The sequence below is a fragment of the Rhinopithecus bieti genome, unplaced genomic scaffold (assembly GCF_001698545.2).
Source record: "Rhinopithecus bieti isolate Rb0 unplaced genomic scaffold, ASM169854v2 scaffold_11944, whole genome shotgun sequence".
In the NCBI taxonomy this organism is placed as follows: domain Eukaryota; kingdom Metazoa; phylum Chordata; class Mammalia; order Primates; family Cercopithecidae; genus Rhinopithecus; species Rhinopithecus bieti.
Window position 1 is genome coordinate 2,588,757 of NW_016807378.1, and position 19,230 is coordinate 2,607,986.

Below are 19,230 nucleotides of genomic sequence, written 5' to 3' on the forward strand. Positions count from 1 at the left end.
TGTATCGAATCCTCCACTTCTCAATTAAATTCCTAAACTTTTCTTTTGCTGAGAGCTTCACTTATTTATTTCTTTTTGTCTGCTATATCTCCACGACTTTTCTTAAATGAATAGACTTTATTTTCCAGAAGGATATTAGATTTGCAGAGTATCTGAGCAGATAGTACAGAGAGTTTCCACATGCCCACGCCATCACCTCCCTACAGATAGTTTCCCCTATTATTAACATCTGACACCCAGGTGTGGTGGCTCATGCCTGTAATCCCAGCACTTTGGGAGGCTGAGATGGGCAGATTACATGAGGTCAGGAGTTCAAGACCAGCCTGGCCAACATGGTGAAACCCCATCTCTACTGAAAATACAAAAATTAGTTGGGTGTGGTGGTGCATACCTGTAATCCCAGCTATTCGGGAGGCTGAGGCAGGAGAACTGCCTGAACCTGGGAGGCAGAGATTGCAGTGAGCTGAGACTGTGCCACTGCACTCCAGCCTAGGTGACAGAGCAAGACTCCATCTCAAAAAAAATAAAAATAAAAAACAAAAAAAACCCATCTTACACTAGTATGGTACATTTGTCATAATAAACCAATGAATATTTTTTATTATAACATTGATACAAACTTTATTAATTTATTGGTAATTCAATAATATTATTTAACTTTATTGATTTTATTAACTATTACTAACATTGATAAGTTTTATTAACTAAAAACCATAGTTTGTTCAGATTTCCTTAGTTTTTTCCTATTGCCTTTTTATTTTCCAGGATCCCATGCAAAGTGCTATTTTACACTTAGTTGTCTTGTTGTCTTAGGCTCCTCTTGACTGTGACAGTTTCTCAGGCTTTCCTTGGTTTTGGCAGCTTGACAGTTTTGAAGATATTGTAGAATGCCCCTCAATGAGAATTTGCCTTGTTTTTCTCATGATTAGACCAGGGATATAAGTCTAATAGGGACTTATATTCCTCATGATTATCCTGGACTAATCATGAGAAAAATATGGCAGATTCTAATTTGCCTTGGGGAGGAAAATTGCAGAGGTAAAGTGCTATTTTCATCACATAGTATCAAGGATGCATTCTATCAACACTATTTATCACTGTTGATGTTGACTTGATCACCTGGCTGAATTAGGATTTGTCAAGTATCTCCACTATAAAATTACTCTTTTTTTCCCCCTTTCCATGTTGCACTCTCTGGAAGAAGCCACTATGCACAGCCCACATTTAAGGCATGGAGAGTTATGTTCTCATCCTAAACATTTTTTTAAAAACAAACACTTGATGCATGATACTATGTTAGATTCTGTGTGTATGTGTGTGTGTGTGTGTGTGTGTGTGTGTGTGTATACAATTTCCTGCCTTGCCCAGAGCTCATTTTAAGAAAAGTTGCCTCCACCCACAGTCCCAGCTAAGTGGACAGTGGGCCACAGGACCCTGATTGGGAGATGGGTATCTAATCTGCAATATTTATGCTATTCAAAATGAGCGATAAAAGGATTGTTGTGATTTGTTGGCATTCAGTATTGTTCAGTTATCTCACATTCAAAAACCAGTTGACCCTGCCAAATGCAGTTAGAGAATTGTTAGTTTCTAAGGATTGAAATCATTGATACATATATATGATGCATTGAAATCATACTTTCTCAAAAAAATCCCCAAAATTATTACTGACTTCTAAAATACTCTATTGAATGAAGCCTACTTATTTCTTTTCACAGTTTTCAATATCTTTTAGCAATAAGAGTATGCAAATACAAAGAAGAGCAAACTGTTATTAAAGTGCTCCATTGCTCAACCTCCTGGATTCAAGCGATTCTCCCACCTATGGCTTCCAAAGCTCTGGGATTACAGGTGTGAGCCATGGTGCCAGGCCTTAAAGTTTTTCTTTGCCTAAAGAAACTTGTTGAGTATGCTAAAGAAAGAATTAATAATAAACATATGCCTTTAAGTGTCAAGGCTGTTCTTAAAATAGACAATATCACTTATGGATAGGAAAGTAATTCCAACTTGATGTGGACAATTGCTATAGCACTTGCCATGAATATCTTTTCAAACAGATTTCATCCCTCAAAGAATCTCATTATTTTACATGAATATTCCTAGATACTTATCCAGTATGGAAACAAGTGAAATCATCACATCATGCTGAAGAAGAAAATCAAAATTGATGACAACGTTCCTTGTTGTCAGTAGATAACAATTTTAAAAGTCATTGATCAAGAGATAAAATGTAATCCTGAACAACATAAAAGCAGTTAATGCCATGAAAGATGGTATTATGTGCTTTCACAAATCCATTTCAAGGTGCAATTCTGAGTTGCTAATTTTATGCCAGTACCTGTTCGGGAGCTCAACTTATAATGATAATGTTGAACACGTTTTCTCACTAGTGATAATTCAATGCCCCATAGAGTGGAGTAAGTTGGATGTGACCACTATAAAAGCTATGTTATGATATAACTGGAACATAAACTACAACTGCAAGAAATCTTGAAAGCAAATTCTGCAAAATAGGAACTGTTAAGAAGAGCCAAATCATCAGGAAAAAATAATGTAAAAGAGAAGCATGTAATTTAGATACTTATAATTTATTTCAGATAAACAACAAATATTTTTAGTATAAGTAGGTCTCATGCAATATTTTTTATCTCAGTGTACATATGCTTAGGAAGTTAGAAATAATTCAAATTTAACTGGGTGTCTTGTGCTTTCATTTGCTAAATCTAGCAACCCTTGTAATGTCAGGATCTGAATTCAGGTCTTCTGATTCTAAATCTAGTGCTCTTTCCACTATGACCTTCCCTTCAATTGATTACATAAAATAACTAACTGCATGAGTGTTTGAATTAAATTTTACAGCTACTTTTACATACTTTATTGTTGCCCTAAACATTAGGAAACTGTCCCTGGAGAGAAAATAGAGAATCTTATCTTCATGCCTCTCTTCGCATCCATTAGAGCATTCTTCTGAACAATGTATTGAGTTAGGCCATGCTGAAGATTCTTTTCATTTTTGAAAGATAAAGTCAATAGCATTCTAGCATCAGCTTTTAGTACAGCTCTGAAATGTTATTTGAAATGTCATGCAATCAGCAACAGAGACACAGAAAGCTACAAATTTGAATTACATCATCTTAACAGGATTCACATAGACTGTTATTATTATTGTGATTCTAATCAGTACCATTGATACTATTGACAAAGTACTTGCATATACATTATTTTACATGATCCTCACAAAGTCTAGGGGGTTAGTTTATATCTATTTTTCTGTGGAAATTGAAGTTCTGCTATGTAAAATGACTTATCTTGAGTTGTGCAACTGATAAGTATCAGAGCTACAAGCTACGCACATTGTCTGCATCCACATCCTGAGTGTTTCCACTGCGCAGTGCTGCCAAGTGGATGTAAGAAGAACACAGCTTCTGGGGCTGCTTGTTGGTTTGTTAACTTGAATAAGAGTCCACTCTCTAATCACACTTAGTACATATTGCTACCAGAAGAAAAGATATACTTAGCTTTAGTTTAAGTTTTACAACAACTCCTTGTGTAATTAGCAAACTCAGCATGGATTTTTATGAACATCATAACTGCCTACTGCCTCAGAATTCTTTGCACTTCAGGGAGCTGGACTCGCAAATCTGGGAGGCAGAGACCAGATTGGGCCAAGTTGCTCAGCACTCTCTATGCTTATTACTAGGAACTCCCAGAATGAGACAGACCCACCTGAGGGGATGGGTAAGGGACACTTTTCTTTCAGATTTAGATTATTCAACAAGCATTTTTTGAATGCCAATTATATGTAAAGCATTTTCACATATGATAGTTCATATCTGAAAGCTCATCAAATGAGGGAAGGCAGTATTCTATTTTGAGATGTGGAATTTTAAACTACGAAAGGTTAAGATGTCATAATTTTTTAAAAGATCACATAAAAACAAAACTCACAAAGATTATGAGCAGGGAAATCTTGCCTGGTTGACTGTAAGTGCTCAATAAAACTTTACCATATTAGATGAAAACCATAATGTAAATTGCAGTGTTGGCATTCCTGAACTGGAGTCTGAGAACCCAGATCATTTGACTTAGAGTTTCACTAACGGGAAACCAATACCCCATGCCCTGCTATTTTCCCACACCATTTCAAAAACATAAAGGGAAGAATCAAGTACATAGCCTATTTGCTCCAGTTGAACACTGGATAAGGGACGTAAAAGACATTTTATTTTCTTGTTTTGTTGTTGTATCACAAATTGCATCATCATGATATTCTATCAAAGACAAAGGAAGAGTAGAGCAGGAAGCTATCTATGTAATCCAGAGTAAGACCCACATTAACTGAGGAGACCATATCATCTAAACTTCAAAATTTTTTTTATATTATTCTTTTTTTCTGGCAGGAACTAATAGGATATGAACCCTGAATTGAAACACTTGGTCTAAACAGCATAACTACATTTATGGGACAATAAAAGAGAGTATTTAGAATCAAGAGTGTTGGGCCAGGTGCAGTGACTTACACCTGCAATCCAAGCACTTTAGTAGGCCAAGGCAGGAGGATCACTTGAGGCCAGGAGTTCAAGACCAGCCTAGGCGGCATGGGGAGACCCTGTATTTACAACAACAAAAAAATTAGATGGATGTGATAGCACAAGCATAGCTACTAGGAGGCTTAGGAGTAGTTAGGAGTAGCTAGGAGGCTTACTAGTAGCTACGAGGCTAGCTACTTGGACTTAGGAGGTTAAGGTGGGAGGATTGCTTAAGTCCAGAAGTTTGAGGTTACAATGAGCTAATCCTCATGCCCCTGCAATCTAGCTTGGACGAAAAATTAATAATAATAATAACAGTAGTCGTCTGGTTACTTCACTGGAAAGGGCCACAGAAAATCTGAGACTTCACTTCTCAATTAAATTGCTGTGGCTTTCTTATGATTCAAAAAGTGATGACTCAATTGTGTTTACTTCTTTCACTCTCTTCTTTTAAGAAACAGAGAACTTTGCACAGGCAACTAAAACCTTTTCAATCAAATAAAGATCTAAAGGTTCCATAAGTCCATAAGTGACACTCCAGGTTTGCTCTGTGACAAGACATAGACATTCCTTACTGTATTTAGAAAGACAGCCTCATCCCAGGCATCCAGTAACTGACTATTTCCTTCAGTCCCTGACTCTAGAGATGCCTCTTTCCGATCGTGGAAACATTGCATATCATCTTAACACTCCTCCAATCCATATAAACATGCAGAAAGCTAAAAACTCACGCAGAGTTAGATGTTCACTGATAGAGCACACAAAAAACAACAAGTAATATTGTATTTGTGAAAGTGGCTGCACATTTTAACTTCAAGGAACTACTCAGATATAATGGATCCCAGAGTTTATAACATGAATATATAAAAATCAGTGGCCTTCTAAATGCTGCCTATTAGAGAATCAAAATCACAGCATCCATCAATAAAAATTCTAGAGAAAGAAAAATAAGGAACAGAATACTATCATAAATACTTGGAATATTAATCATTTATTATGTGCTAAGTCACTTTAAGCATTCATTTATTGGCTCCAACTACAAGCATGTTTAGGGGCTGGTGAAAGGAAGCAGAGAGGAAAGTTTTTTCAGATAGATCAAAAGGAGCTTGGTTGGCTGAGTGCAGTGGTTCATGTCTATAATCCCAGCACTTTAGGAGGCCGAGGCGAATGGATCACTTGACCCCAGGAGGTAGAGACCAGCCTGAGCAATGTGGGGAAACTCTGTCTCTACCAAAAATACAAAAATTAGCTTGGCATGGTGGCATGCTCCTGTGGTCCCAGCTACTCAGGCTGCTGAGGTAGGAGGATCCCTTGAGCCTTGGAGGCAGAGGTTGCAGTGAGCTGAGATTACACCACTGCACTCCAGCCTGGGTGACAGATTGAAACCTTGTCTCAAAAAAATTAATAATAATAATAATAAGGAGCTCAGTAACTCATTGCACAGAGGGGCTTGAAGCAAAAGGGTGACTCAACCATTAAGATAGACACTATTCAGAATAAGTTCTAGGGATCTGCTATACAATGTAGTGTATATAGTTATAGTTTATAGTTTATAGTTATAGTTTATAGTTAATAATACTGCATTGTGAACTTCAAAATTTAAGAAGGTAGGTCACATGTTGTGTTCTTCTAAACAACAAGGAAACTTTGAGAAGTGCTGCCTCTATCTCTTACCTTAATTGTGGTGATGGCATCACAGGTATAACATGTATGTCCAAACTCATCAAATTGTACACATTAAATATGAACAGTTCTTTGTATATCAATCGAAACTCAATAAATCTGCCTTTCTTTTTTAAGAAAAAAAAAAGGGAGGGGTAGAAATTATCCAATCTGTTCACAAAACATGGAATTAGAGAGACGTAGCTGGATTTTTCAGCCCTGGAAGCTTGTTGATGTCAAGTTCCCAAAGCCATACTAATTCCTACTGAGCAAACAGAAGGAAAAAGTATCCGTCTTAAACCTTCCATAAGGGAGCAGGGCACAACACACGGCATTTTATCCTTCCCAAATGTGAGGAATACATTAGATTATTTGACCCTAGCTTCAGTACTTTAGAATGCTAAGAAAGGCTGACCTTTTCAAAGCAAAAAGCTGTGCTCAGCTCTTCTCTGTCACGGTGTCATCAGTCTCTTATGCCCACATATCCCCTAGCCTTGTCCTCCTAAGTGATTTCCTTCTATCTAATATCTGCAGGTCCAGAGCCTGATGGTTCAGATAAACTATATGTTAAGTCTTGGCAGCTATATTACTGCTTTGTGGGAAGGTCAAGTAGTCCTTTGAAAAATCTGAAGGACACAACAATATTACTAATGCATATGTTTAGAGTTTAGAGAGGACTGCAAGACAAAACTCCTTGGCATTCACACAATAACCTTCCAAAATTTACCCAAATCTTACTTCTTTGGAGTCATCATCCATTTCCCCATTTCCCTTCTCCATCCACAGGCACATACTCAATATTCAGTCTTTTTTTTTTTTTTTTTTTTTTTTTTTTTTTTTTTTTTTTTGAGACAGGGTCTCACTCTGTTGCCCAGGCTGGAGTACAGTGGCATGATCACAGTTCACTGCAGCCTCCTTCTTCCAGGTTCAAGTGATCCTCCCACCTCAACCTCCTGAGTATCTGAGACTACAGGTGCACATCACCACATCCTGCTGATTTTTTTTTAACTTTTAGGAGAGATGAGGTCTTGCTATGTTGCCCAAGCTGGTCTCAATCTCCTGAGCCTAAGCAATCCCCTCACCTCAGCCTCCCAAAGTGCTGAGATTACAAGTGCGAGCCACTGCGCCTATTCAGTCTTCATTGTGTGCATGCCTATGCACACGCAGTTCCCTCTGTCCTTTCTTACCTTCTCTGATGGAAAACACAATCACCTTTCAGGACAGTTCAGCTTTTCAGTAAAACAGCTTCCAACAACTTTAGGGAAATTGTCAATTCCTCTTCTGTGCTTTTATAAGTCTTTGTTCACACCCTATTATAATACCTGTCATATTATACTGTAATTATACATTAAATTTCAAGGCATTGATTATGTCTCAATTATCCAATGATTAATACAGCCCCTGGCAGATAGTATTCAATGCATTTTTTGAGTGAACAAATGAGTGACCATTGTCTAAACTGTTTGCTTTATTTTTCTGTAAAACTGGTTTAATAATGTGGTTGCTTTTGTATGACAATTTATTCTATAAATAAGTGTAAGAGGAAGAAGAACAAGAAAGTGGTAATTGTATCACTCCTAGAAGGCTGTCAATTACATCAAATTTACCCAAAGCGGGAAAAATCTCCAAATCAGAATATTTAGCATGACTTTATAATAACAATGCAAAATGTGTTTATAAAACCATTTGTGTATGCAGAAGATTGAAACTGGATCCCTTCCTTACACTATATACAAAAATTAACTGAAGGTGGATTAAAGACCCAAACTACAAAAACCCTGGAAGACAACATTGGCAATACCATTATAGACATAGGAATGAGCAAAGGTTTCATGATGAAGACACCAAAAGCAATGCCACAAAAGCAAAAATTAACAAATGAGATCTAATTAAACTAAAGAGCTTCTGCACAGCAAAAGAAACTATCAACAGAGTAAACAGACAACCTACAGAATGGGAGAAAATTTTTGCAAACTATGCATCTGACAAGGGCCTAATATCCAGCATCTATAAGGAATGTAAACAAATTTACAAGAACCAAACAACCCCATTAAAAAGTGGGTAAAGGACATGAACAGACATTTTTCAAAAGAAGACATACATGTGGCCAACAAGCATATGGAAAAAAGCTCAACATCACTGATCATCAGAGAAATGCAAATCAAAACCATAATGAGATAACATCTCACACCAGTCAGAATCACTGTTATGAAAAAGCCAAAAAAATAACAGGTGTGGGTGAGGTTGTGGAGAAAAAGGAACACTTATACACTGTAAGTGGGTGTGCAAATTGGTTCAACAATTGTGGAAAACAGTGTGGTGATTCCTCAAAGACTAAAAACAAAACTAAAATTTGATCCAGCCATCCCATTACTGGGTATATACTCAAATGAATATAAATCATTCTATAATAAAGACATATGCATGTGTATGTTCATTGCAGCACTATTCACAATAGCAAAGACATGCAATCAATCTAAATGCCCAACAGTGGTAGACTGGATAAAGAATATGTGGTGCATACATACCATGGAATACTAGGCAGCCATAAAAAAGAACAAGATGGAGCTAGAGGCCACTATCCTTAGCAAACCAACATAGGAACAGAAAACCAAGTATCTCATGGTCTCACTCATAATTGGGAGCTAAAAGATGAGAAAGCATGGACACAAAGAAGGGAACCACAGACACTGGGGCTTACTGAAGGATGGAGAGTGGAAGGAGGGGGAGGATCAGGAAAAATAACTAATGGGCACTAAGCTTAATACCTGGGTCATGATATAATTAGTATAACAAACCTCCACAACATGAGTTTACCTATATAACAGGCCTGTACACGTACCCCTAAACTTAAAAGTTAAAAAATAAAAATCCATTTGTGGTTGGGTGTGGTGGCTCATGCCTGTAATCCCAGCACTTTGGGAGTGAGAGGTGGGAGGACTACTTGAGCCAAGGACAGCCTGGGCAATTTAGCTAGACCCTGCGTCTACAAAAAATTTAAAAATTAGCTGGTTGCGGTGCTGTGTGCCTATAGCCCCAATTACTCAGGAGGCTGAGGTGGAAGGATTGCTTGAGCCCAGAAAGTTGAGGCTGCCACATCCATGCCACTGCACCACTCCAGTCTGAGTGAGACCCCATCTCAAAGAAAAAAGAAAAACCATTTGTATTTCCAATTCTTCTTCTCAACAGAGTATAACAGAAAAATGACACACAAACATCACATGTAGAGTTTACATCAGAAGAGGTCTTTAAAAGATCAAGACAACAGATTTTACAGTTAAAAGAGACCTCTTGGTTATCTAGTTCAACCTTCATCTATGTATGAATCTCCATAGTACACCTGGAGTGTACTATGTACACATAAATGCTTATCTACCTTCTACTTGAATATTCTCAGTAATGGAGAAATCATTATTTGAGAAGGTACTTGATTCCTTATTTTGACAATTATAATGTCCAATTTAAGCCCAATGAACCCAGCCCTTCCTTCTTAAACCACAGAGAATACTCCTTCCTTATGGTAACCCTATAACTAAACACGGCTATAAAGTCATCCCGTCTTTTTTTCCTCAGACTTTTCTAGTTTCATTCAACTACTTCTCATGTTATAGTTTTCCACATTTTCACCAAACTGATTGATATCCTCAATATATGTTCCCATTTGTCTCTACTACTTCTAAAATGGAGCCTGGAGCAACACTCTAAGTGAGGTTTACCCAGAGTGGAGAATTTCCTAGGGAAGGACTAGTATATATCTCTCATTATGAACTCCATATGGTTACTATTCAAATTTGTACTGGCTCTTACCTAAGGTAGAGTCAAACCTTGACAATGGCTAGTAGGAAAAGGATGACATGAAGCCAGAATGGGACCGGAGCTGAAAGAGCAGATCCCACTCTGGAACCGGATCTTTGGTGGGAAAGCAAAGCTGTCTAAAGGAGTCCTAGATATATCAAAGACATTCAACGTGTTTTGATAGGTGGATCAGACGATTATTGCTGGAGCAATATTTGAAGTCAGACATGTAGCAGCATCACACCCCATTAGGTTTTGGAGCAGGCTCTCATCATCCCTTAGGGAACATGAGAATAAAGACCTAACCCCTGGGGGAAAATGCTGCAAAGAGTTTTTGCTGTGATTTCAGATGACTTTGCAAATTAAAGTCAAGAAGACTGGAGTTCAAAGAAGGGCTATATTTTTAGGCAGAAACTGAGGTAGTAAGAATCGAGTGTCTTAAAGACCTTTGTTGAATTCCATCTTTTCTGCTTTCCAAGCCTGTTTCCTCATGTAAAAATGGGGATAAGTACCTACTTTAGTACTTTAAGTACTAACTTTAAAGGACTGCTGTGAAGATCTAGTGGGATAATGTATGTAATTAGGCATGCAGATAGTGCTTATCAAATGTTGTTATTACAGATGAAGATGCACAAATAAAATATAAGTTAAATAAATTTTAAAATAATTTCACTTTTGAAGCTTTTAAAGTAATTATGTACCAAGAGCATTTTCTCAAATTATATTTAACAATTCCTTTAAGAAAAGGGCTACATCTGTTTTTTTGAAAGATGACCAGAAGTGATATGGATTGGTTGAAAATGGCTTGTAAAATAAGCATAACATCTATGATGTATTATTCATAAAATTGTACCAACAGTATGGTTATAACAAATATACTTATTTTTGGATTTTACTTTCAAGTAAGATAATGACTTTATCATAAATCTTTGAAATCAGTCTTTTCACAGTTTAAATTCAGATTCATTAATCCAGGTAGAATTTTTCTAGGTGGTATAATTCTGTATTTGTTAAAAGTCTTTGCATAAGCCCCTTTTCAAGCCAAATGCTGTTTTCCTTTTAGTATCCAACTAACCAAAACTTAAGAAGAGTGTGCACCGCCTTGTGGGTGTGTGTATGTGCTGCTTTGAACCTATAGTTGAGATCCAGAGAATTGGGAGTGACATCATCTGTAACAATAAAAGAGCCTCTCTTGGTAAGCAGAAGATCTATATATAAAAGTCACATTTAAGGGTCTGCAGTCCAATTCATCAGTTGTCTTTAGTTTACTAAACATCAGCTACTAATATACCTGAAAGAAGATTTTGTTCTAAGACATTGCATGGTAAGTAATCTTAAAAATTCACTTCTGAATCTCATGAGATTTTTGATAGTCAAGTTATTATTTAACGTGTACCATTTCTACAAATACCATGTTGTTTCTTCAAGGTAAAATGTTAAGAGTGTTACGTTTAATATAAAATGTCACATACAAAATAAATTAATACGATTAAAATACTCTCAAATCGCAAAATACGTTGTGATTAAAGTCTTCTGAGATACCTTGCTTTTTAAAAACTCATCTGAAATTATAGCAAAAAGTCATTAAAATTTGGCATGCTATGCTTTAATATAATAGTACTGGTATCACAATTTTGAAATAAAACAGGCTGATGGTGAATGAATAGTTCTGATTTAAATAATCACTATAAATTTATTAAGTGGAGTTAATATTCTATTTTTCCTGCAGAGTATTCTTATTTAGATTATTTATTTTATGTCTCATAAAGAGCCCAATCTGTATACTAAAGTTGGACAAGCACAATTTGACTAGTGAATATTTATTCCTTTCACATAAATGACAGTTCTATTCTGAAAACTGTATCTCCTTAATTTCATGAAATTGTATTACATGAATTTAAGAGTGTTTTGCAACAATTTTTCAGCTTTTTTTCATGATATTCTTATAAGAAGCCCATATTCCTGTGAAGACAAGGAAGCAAAGCAGAGATATCTGAGGTCACTAGATGAATATGACAAAGTAAGATTAGACTCCAGTGCTCCTGTCCTCCAGCTACAGTGCTTGTTTCTAACATAAACAGAAAAAGAAAATTTTCATGTTGCTCCATCAATAGCTTTATATTGTAGAGTAAACAAAAATGTAGCAGATTATATTTCCTATGCTACTTCTAAATGACGAGTTTCCCTGTAAAACAGGAGTACATAACTACTCTATGTGTATGTTAAAAGGTGATACACTGAGCATTAAGGAAAAGCACTTCTATAATAACAGCCTTTGCAAGTACTGAAATGCTGATTAAGGCAAGAATATCCTACATCGATGTGAAACGAAGAAAGAGACAAAGGTTATATTAAAAGATAATTGTTAATAAAATAGGTTGAATAAATAAAATACAAGCATTCCATTTAGAGATAAAGCTCAAAATCCATATCACAAGTAATTAATCAGATGATTTTTAAATGTTTTGACATATTATTTTTAATGCTAGGAGAAATGTGCATTAATTTAGTGAAAATCTCTAAATCAGCACCTATTTGTTTGGTGTTTATGATTATTATTACAATGCCTGAAATGAAGTTTACTTAAGAAAGGGATTTGCTAAGTAAATAAACAGTGTTAACAATTTACACTATTAAGAAAATTAGCCATTTTCAAGCAAGTTATAAGCATTTAGGCATAATCAACATAAAATGCAGTGCGGGGGGGCATTCTCAAAAATAAGCTCTTTCATTCCTCTTGTGACTTAAGATTTATATATTAAAACTTGCACAAGAATCTCCAAAAGATAGTTAGGAGCATAGAACTAATTTCTAAGTTAAATTATGTGTATATATAATGTATACTAGTGTATCCATAAAATAAAGAGGTTGATTCCAAAAGCTTCTTACGAAAACCAACCCAATTAGTTAGTATTGCATTCTGTGTACTATAGTTTTGAATATTAAAAGTATTTTAAAATACCTCCATTTTGCCTTTCCTTTTAGTGAAGATGATACCTGCAAAAGACATGGCTAAAGTAATGATTGTCATGTTGGCAATTTGTTTTCTTACAAAATCAGATGGGAAATCTGTTAAGTAAGTACTGTTTTGCCTGGGAATTGGATTTTTAATGTTGACTTTATCATTTTGAAGTGGGGAGCTAATGGGAAGTGGCCCTCTCTGTTTCTCTTCTTCCCAGGAAGAGATCTGTGAGTGAAATACAGCTTATGCATAACCTGGGAAAACATCTGAACTCGATGGAGAGAGTAGAATGGCTGCGTAAGAAGCTGCAGGATGTGCACAATTTTGTTGCCCTTGGAGCTCCTCTAGCTCCCAGAGATGCTGGTTCCCAGAAGCCCCGAAAAAAGGAAGACAATATCTTGGTTGAGAGCCATGAAAAAAGTCTTGGAGAGGCAGACAAAGCTGATGTGGATGTATTAACTAAAGCTAAATCCCAATGAAAATGAAAACAGATATGGTCAGAGTTCTGTTCTAGACAGTATAGGGCAACAATACATGCTGCTAATTTTTCAAAGCTCTATTAAGATTTCCAAGTGCCAATATCTCTGATATAACAAACTATATGTAATCCATCACTAGCCATGATAGCTGCAATTTTAATTGATTATTTTGATTCCACTTTTATGCATTTAGAGTTATTGTAATTATTCTTTTCTATAGTTTATTCTTTTTAAAGTATGTTATTGCATAATTTATAAAAGAATAAAATTGCACTTTTAAACCTCTCTTCTACCTTAAAATGTAAAACAAAAATGTAATGATCATAAGTCTAAATAAATGAAGTATTTCTCACTCATTGCAAGTATATCTTTTTGGTTATGATGGATACCCAGATGTTTACATTGATCATGACTAGGTAGAACAATACAAAGTATTTTTTTAATCATGTGCTTCACATTTGGATATTTTGAACATCAACCTTTTAGTATTACCAAAGTATGAGGTTTCCCAATTTTCAGTGGCTAAATACTGTTGTCCTCTTGGTTTCAGGAAAGGAAATAAAATGCTCAGCAAAAAAAAGGGGCATGAAGTGGTCTGAAATTTGAAAAAAGTATTTGCCCCTACATTAAAACCCACTAATCATAGCTCTAGTCTGGACCCAAAATTGCAAGAAATAGAATGTTTATATCTATTAGAAGATAATTTCATTCATTCATTTGTCATTTGACAAATATTTATTTAGTGTTTATTTATTTGTCATGTACTATCTTAGGCACTAGCATACAATGGCAAACAAAACAGACATGGTTTCTGTCTTCATGCAGCCTAAGATTTAATGGAGAAGCCAGATATTGTTAATTCATAATTTAGTTTGATAAGTGCTATGTAAGCACAGCACACGATATTGCAGGAGTGTAAAATACAGAGCCCTAATGTACTTAGATCAGTGCTGTCCAACAGAACTCTCTGTGATGATAAAAATGTTCTGTATTCTGTGCTGTCCAATATGGTAGCCACATGTTCATTTATATAAAATGTAGGTATTGTGACTGATGATTGATTTTTACCTACTTATTTTATTTTCAATCCCTTGGTCAATTTGAATGATTTTAAATTTTAAATTTAATTTAAATTTGTATTTTATTTTATTTTTTTTTGAGACGGAGTCTCGCTCTGTTGCCCAGCCTGGAGTGCAGTGGCCGAATCTCAGTTCACTGCAAGCTCCACCTCCTGGGTTTACGCCATTCTCCTGCCTCAGCCTCCTGAGTAGCTGGGACTATAGGCGCCCGCCACCTCGCCCGGCTAGTTTTTTGTATTTTTTAGTAGAGACGGGGTTTCACTGTGTTAACCAGGATGGTCTCGATCTCCTGACCTCGTGATCCGCCCGTCTCGGCCTCCCAAAGTGCTGGGATTACAGGCTTGAGCCACCGGGCGCAGCCTAATTTAAAATTAATTTAAATAAAATTATAAAATAAAAAATGTAAATAGCCACATATGGTAGTGGCTACTATACTGTACTGAACAGTATAGTTCAATCTCAAGATGATCCTGCTGAATAAGAAACATGAGTAAGAGTTAATTAGATGAAAAGAAGTAGGAGGGTTTCCCAGGCAGGTGGTATAGCATATGCAAAGGCACTTAGTCGGGAGGGAAGATGGCTGTAATGCTAAAAGCCAGGATTACAAAAATGAATAAGATTCCATCTCTGGCCTCAAAGAGTTCATGTTCTAATGAGAAAGACAGATAGGTGAGCAAGTAATTACAATACAAATGCAAAATACTGTGAGATACAGAGAGAGTAGACTTGCCTGATAGAATGAACAATTGAGATGGAACTTTAATGGCAAGTGAACTTTGCAAAATGTAGAACAGAAGAATATTAACAAATTTCTTGCATTCTGGTGGAATCAATCAAACTGTAGTTTAAATGCAGAGAAAATCAACTTTAAATAGAAAGGGATGCATTACAGAATCACAGAGAATGCTGAAGGAAACAATCTAGGAAAGACTGAAAGTCACTGAGGGAGCAATTCTCTCTTCTAATAGCAGTGGCTGCGCTGACTATTATCCTGAGACTGCCCTGATCAGGAGGCAGCTGCTGTTCCAGAAATACACTACACCTCTACCATCCACACATGTCAGCAAAACACATGTCCAGCACTCTGCCTATTGACATCTGTCAGTGCCTTGTCACTGTAACCTTTGCTAACACTAGTACGGTTAAATCACACCGGTCCACAACAATGCTTGCCCACAGAAAGGGAGAAGTGGCAGATCACCTTAATTCTGCCTTCCCATTCTCATAAGAATGCATATGATTGGCTGAACCTTAGCTGCAGAGGTGTCTGGAAAATGTAGTTTTTAGCTTGCCAGCCTATGTAATAGAGGAATACATACTAGAAGGTGGAGTGGACAGTGTCTCTGACTTCCTGGTAGAGAAACGCCACAGTGAGTATTCTTGAATATGTCCTCTTATGGAACTGAGTGAGAATTTCTTTGGGATCATTACCCAGAAGTAGAATCATAAGACAGACATAAATGAGTTTCACAAGCACAGTTTATACTCCTTCCAGTAGAGCTGAGCATTCCTATTTCCTTATTTCCACCTCCAGTTTGGAATGATATGCCTTTATAAAAAGTTTTGCCATATTGATGTCAGGTGGTAGCTCATTGGCTTCATTTGTGTATCTCTGATTATTAGTGAGATTGATATTATCTCTGTATCTTGGTCACTTGGGTATGAATTGCTTATTTATATCCTTTGCCATTTTTCTATTGGTTTTCTGGCCCTGTTGATTTTGAGTTATTTGTATATTCTAATGCAAATTCCTTGTAGGTTTTGTTTGTTTATTTATTTATTTATGAGACAGAGCAGCCTCACTGTGTTACCCAGGCTGGAGTACAGTAGTGCAATCACGGCTCACTGCAGCCTCAAACTCCCAGGCTCAAGTGATCCTCCTACCTCAGCCTCCCGAGTAGCTGGGACTATAGGTGCACACCATTATGCCCAGCTAATTTTAAATTTTTTTGTAGAAATGAGGTCCCACTATGTTGCTCAGCTGGTCTTGAACTCCTGGGCTCAAGTGATCCTCCTGTCTCCCCCTCCCAAAATGCTGAGATTACAGGTGTGAGCCATCGCACCTGGCCCTGTGTTGGTTTTAAATGCCACAAATATTTTCTCCCAGTGTGTCATGTATTTGCTAACTCTTTGTATGCTTTTTTTTTAAAGTTAAAGGTCTTTTATTAGCATTAACTTAGCAACTTAATAATGTATTAAGATAACCATTCTAAAGAAGAAAAACTTGAAACATCTTTCTGTAGTATTGTCTCAAAAACTACAAATTGGGCAACTGACTGAAAATGCCAACTTTCCAAAGAGTGCTCAATTTCACCATGGTATTTTGCTTTGTATCTTGATCCTGAATTAATAAGAACTAGTAATATAAAGAAAATTCGCAGGTTAAATCAGGTGTTCAAAATAAAATTTAGTCAAGAGATACGTTTTAAAATTGTCAATGACTTAATAACCAGATTTAATTACGTGAGGGTGATGGATATACTTATTATCTTCATTGTGATGGTGGCTTCACAGGTATATGTGTAGGTCAACATTTATGAAGCCATACACTTCATGTTTGTGGTAGAAAACTTTTAGAATTACAGAAAGGACTTTTAAAAGTGGGGGAGGAGGGAAGCCACCCTAAATGCCACCACGAAAAATGATCACTGTTGATATTTTGGTTACTAAGTTTTTGGATTTTCTAACATACCTCCACTCAGAGTACAATTCATAATTGGCATGTTAATTACAACTGAGAGTCAGCTAAAGCATGTACATGTTAAAACAAGGAGACCACCCACAACATTAACAACAGTATTTACTTCCTGCCATATAAAAACTTCCACACTTATTTTAAGATGCCACACGAAGCCCATTATCCAACATGGTAACTTTGGTTTCAAACTCTGCCTGTCCATTGACTGTAGCAAAAACAGGCTTAGGTACTCCAGGTAAGAGAGAAGTAGGGAGCGGGGATGTAGGGAGAGGTGCTACCACTTCTAAAGTGTCTGTATACAGGGAGTCCAAACCTAAAACAGAGAAACTGACCCAGTTACAACAGAATTGAGACAACTGAGCCTATGATGACCAGTTAGGTGCAGTTAGTTATGTTTGGTCTGCATTAGATATTGACATTTGCCTTTCTAAAGGATGTCTTTCTACATATCTTGAAAGACAACATAGAGGAGTGATTCTGGCTCAGCCAAGGGACCTTGAGGCAAGCTGGTTCAGTACTTTGGGTCTCAATTAATTGCCATCTCTGTAAAATACAGCTTACAACCAAAACTCACTCAAGTACAGTTCATACACATAAAACACTTAGAACAGCTCTGCCCTTCAGCATTGTCACTGTAGTCTACGTGGAAGCCACACCCCTTATTAATCTTATTAATCTGGTTTGAAGGCCTAGTGTCTCTTTCTCCACATTCATTTCCTGAACCTCCCACCCCTACAGGTCCCAGTCACACCAACTCTTCCATCAATTCCCAGAACACACCAGGCTCATCACCTTCAAAACTTCTGTTCTCACTGTTGCAGGGCTTTCCCTTTTCATGTGACCTCTCCTTCTTTCATTCTTCATCTCTTGGCTTAAATGTCACCTTGATAAACGGCTATCCCTCAGTCTTTCTAGGCTTTCCTGCTATTTTCTGCCACTAAATGCTGCTTGTTTACTTCAAACCATTTTCATGATTGGCAATACTTTGTTCACACTATTGTCTGTCTCCATTTCCTGTGGGCAGCAGCTCTCTCTGGTCACCTCCATACCCCTGGAAAAATAGTGCTCATTATGTAGTGAAGGGTAATACATACCTGTTGCCTGAATGAATGCACCCTTGTGGGGAAAGGCAGACCTTGCTGTTCAGGAAGGAAGAGCAGAGGGGACAGAAAAAGTCCTTAAATGTCAGGAATCAACAGCCGAGAGGACACGAGTTCAGCAATTGAGAACTTAGATAGACCAGGAGCGTCCAATCTTTTGGTTTGGTTTCCCTGGGCCACAGTGGAAGAAGAATTGTCTTAGGCCACACGTAAAATACACTGACATTAATGATAGCTGATGAGCTAAAAAAAAAAAAAAAAAAAAATTCACAAAAAAATCACACGATGTTTTAAGAAAATTTATGAATTTGTGTTGGGCTGCATTCAAAGCCATCCTGAGCTGCATGCAGCTGGTGGACCATGGGCGGTGGACGCAGGTGGACGAGCTTGGCTTAACGTTGCTGTCCACAGCTCGGTCCCATCAGCTCAGCCTTCTGAGGGGAAAAATGCTGAAGGAGAGTGGGCAGAGGCGAGAGATTGAGACATGGCCTCTGGGCGAGTTAGGCAGGATATACCCAGCTGCCCAGGAGAAGGGAGGACAAATGGGACTGTGAGCCAGGGATGGAGAGCAAAGCCGGAAGCGCCACCATCGCCTCTGGTGAGGATGGCGGTGTCTCCAGGTGAGCCCACCTGAGGGCATGAGGCCAGCAGAACCCAAAGATAGAGCCTGCTGGAAAAACTCAGCCGCCCAGCCCCAGGCCAAGGCCTGGTTCGCTGTGGCCTCACCCCAAGCCAACGGGCAGCCCCCAAGAACCCGGATCCCAGCAGCAACGGCGTGGCCACCAGCACCACCAGCCGCGCCATCTTTTATACTTAATTTGAATGGGACTCAGATACATCAATTTTTACTTTATTGTTTGTATTTTTGGGGAGTGTTTGTTGAAGCTTTCCCCAGCCCTAGGCCACAAAGTTCCTTCTTACATCTG

The 19,230-nt window shown here is 37.4% G+C and overlaps 1 protein-coding gene across 2 annotated transcripts; it reads left to right on the forward strand.

The window, feature by feature from the left end:
• The first annotated feature begins 11,047 nt into the window (after positions 1–11,047).
• PTH (parathyroid hormone) lies at positions 11,048–13,792 on the forward strand. Of its 2 annotated transcripts, none has more exons than XM_017881538.1 (3): positions 11,048–11,181; positions 12,972–13,062; positions 13,166–13,792. In XM_017881538.1, exons 1-3 carry the CDS (start codon positions 11,103–11,105, stop codon positions 13,425–13,427), a joined length of 432 nt encoding a protein of 143 aa, XP_017737027.1. In that variant the 5' UTR covers positions 11,048–11,102; the 3' UTR covers positions 13,428–13,792. The 2 variants fall into 2 exon arrangements, with proteins under 2 accessions (XP_017737027.1, XP_017737028.1); XM_017881539.1 differs by lacking the exon at positions 11,048–11,181 and adding an exon at positions 11,203–11,310.
• The last annotated feature ends 5,438 nt before the right edge of the window (positions 13,793–19,230 follow it).

Coding starts and splice junctions, on each gene's coding strand:
- PTH (XM_017881538.1), top strand. CDS start 11,103: ATGTGCTGCTTTGAACCTATAGTTGAGATCCAGAGAATTGGGAGTGAC. Junction 11,182..12,971: donor CAATAAAAGAGCCTCTCTTG/GTAAGCAGAAGA, acceptor CTTTCCTTTTAG/TGAAGATGATACCTGCAAAA. Junction 13,063..13,165: donor TCAGATGGGAAATCTGTTAA/GTAAGTACTGTT, acceptor TCTTCTTCCCAG/GAAGAGATCTGTGAGTGAAA.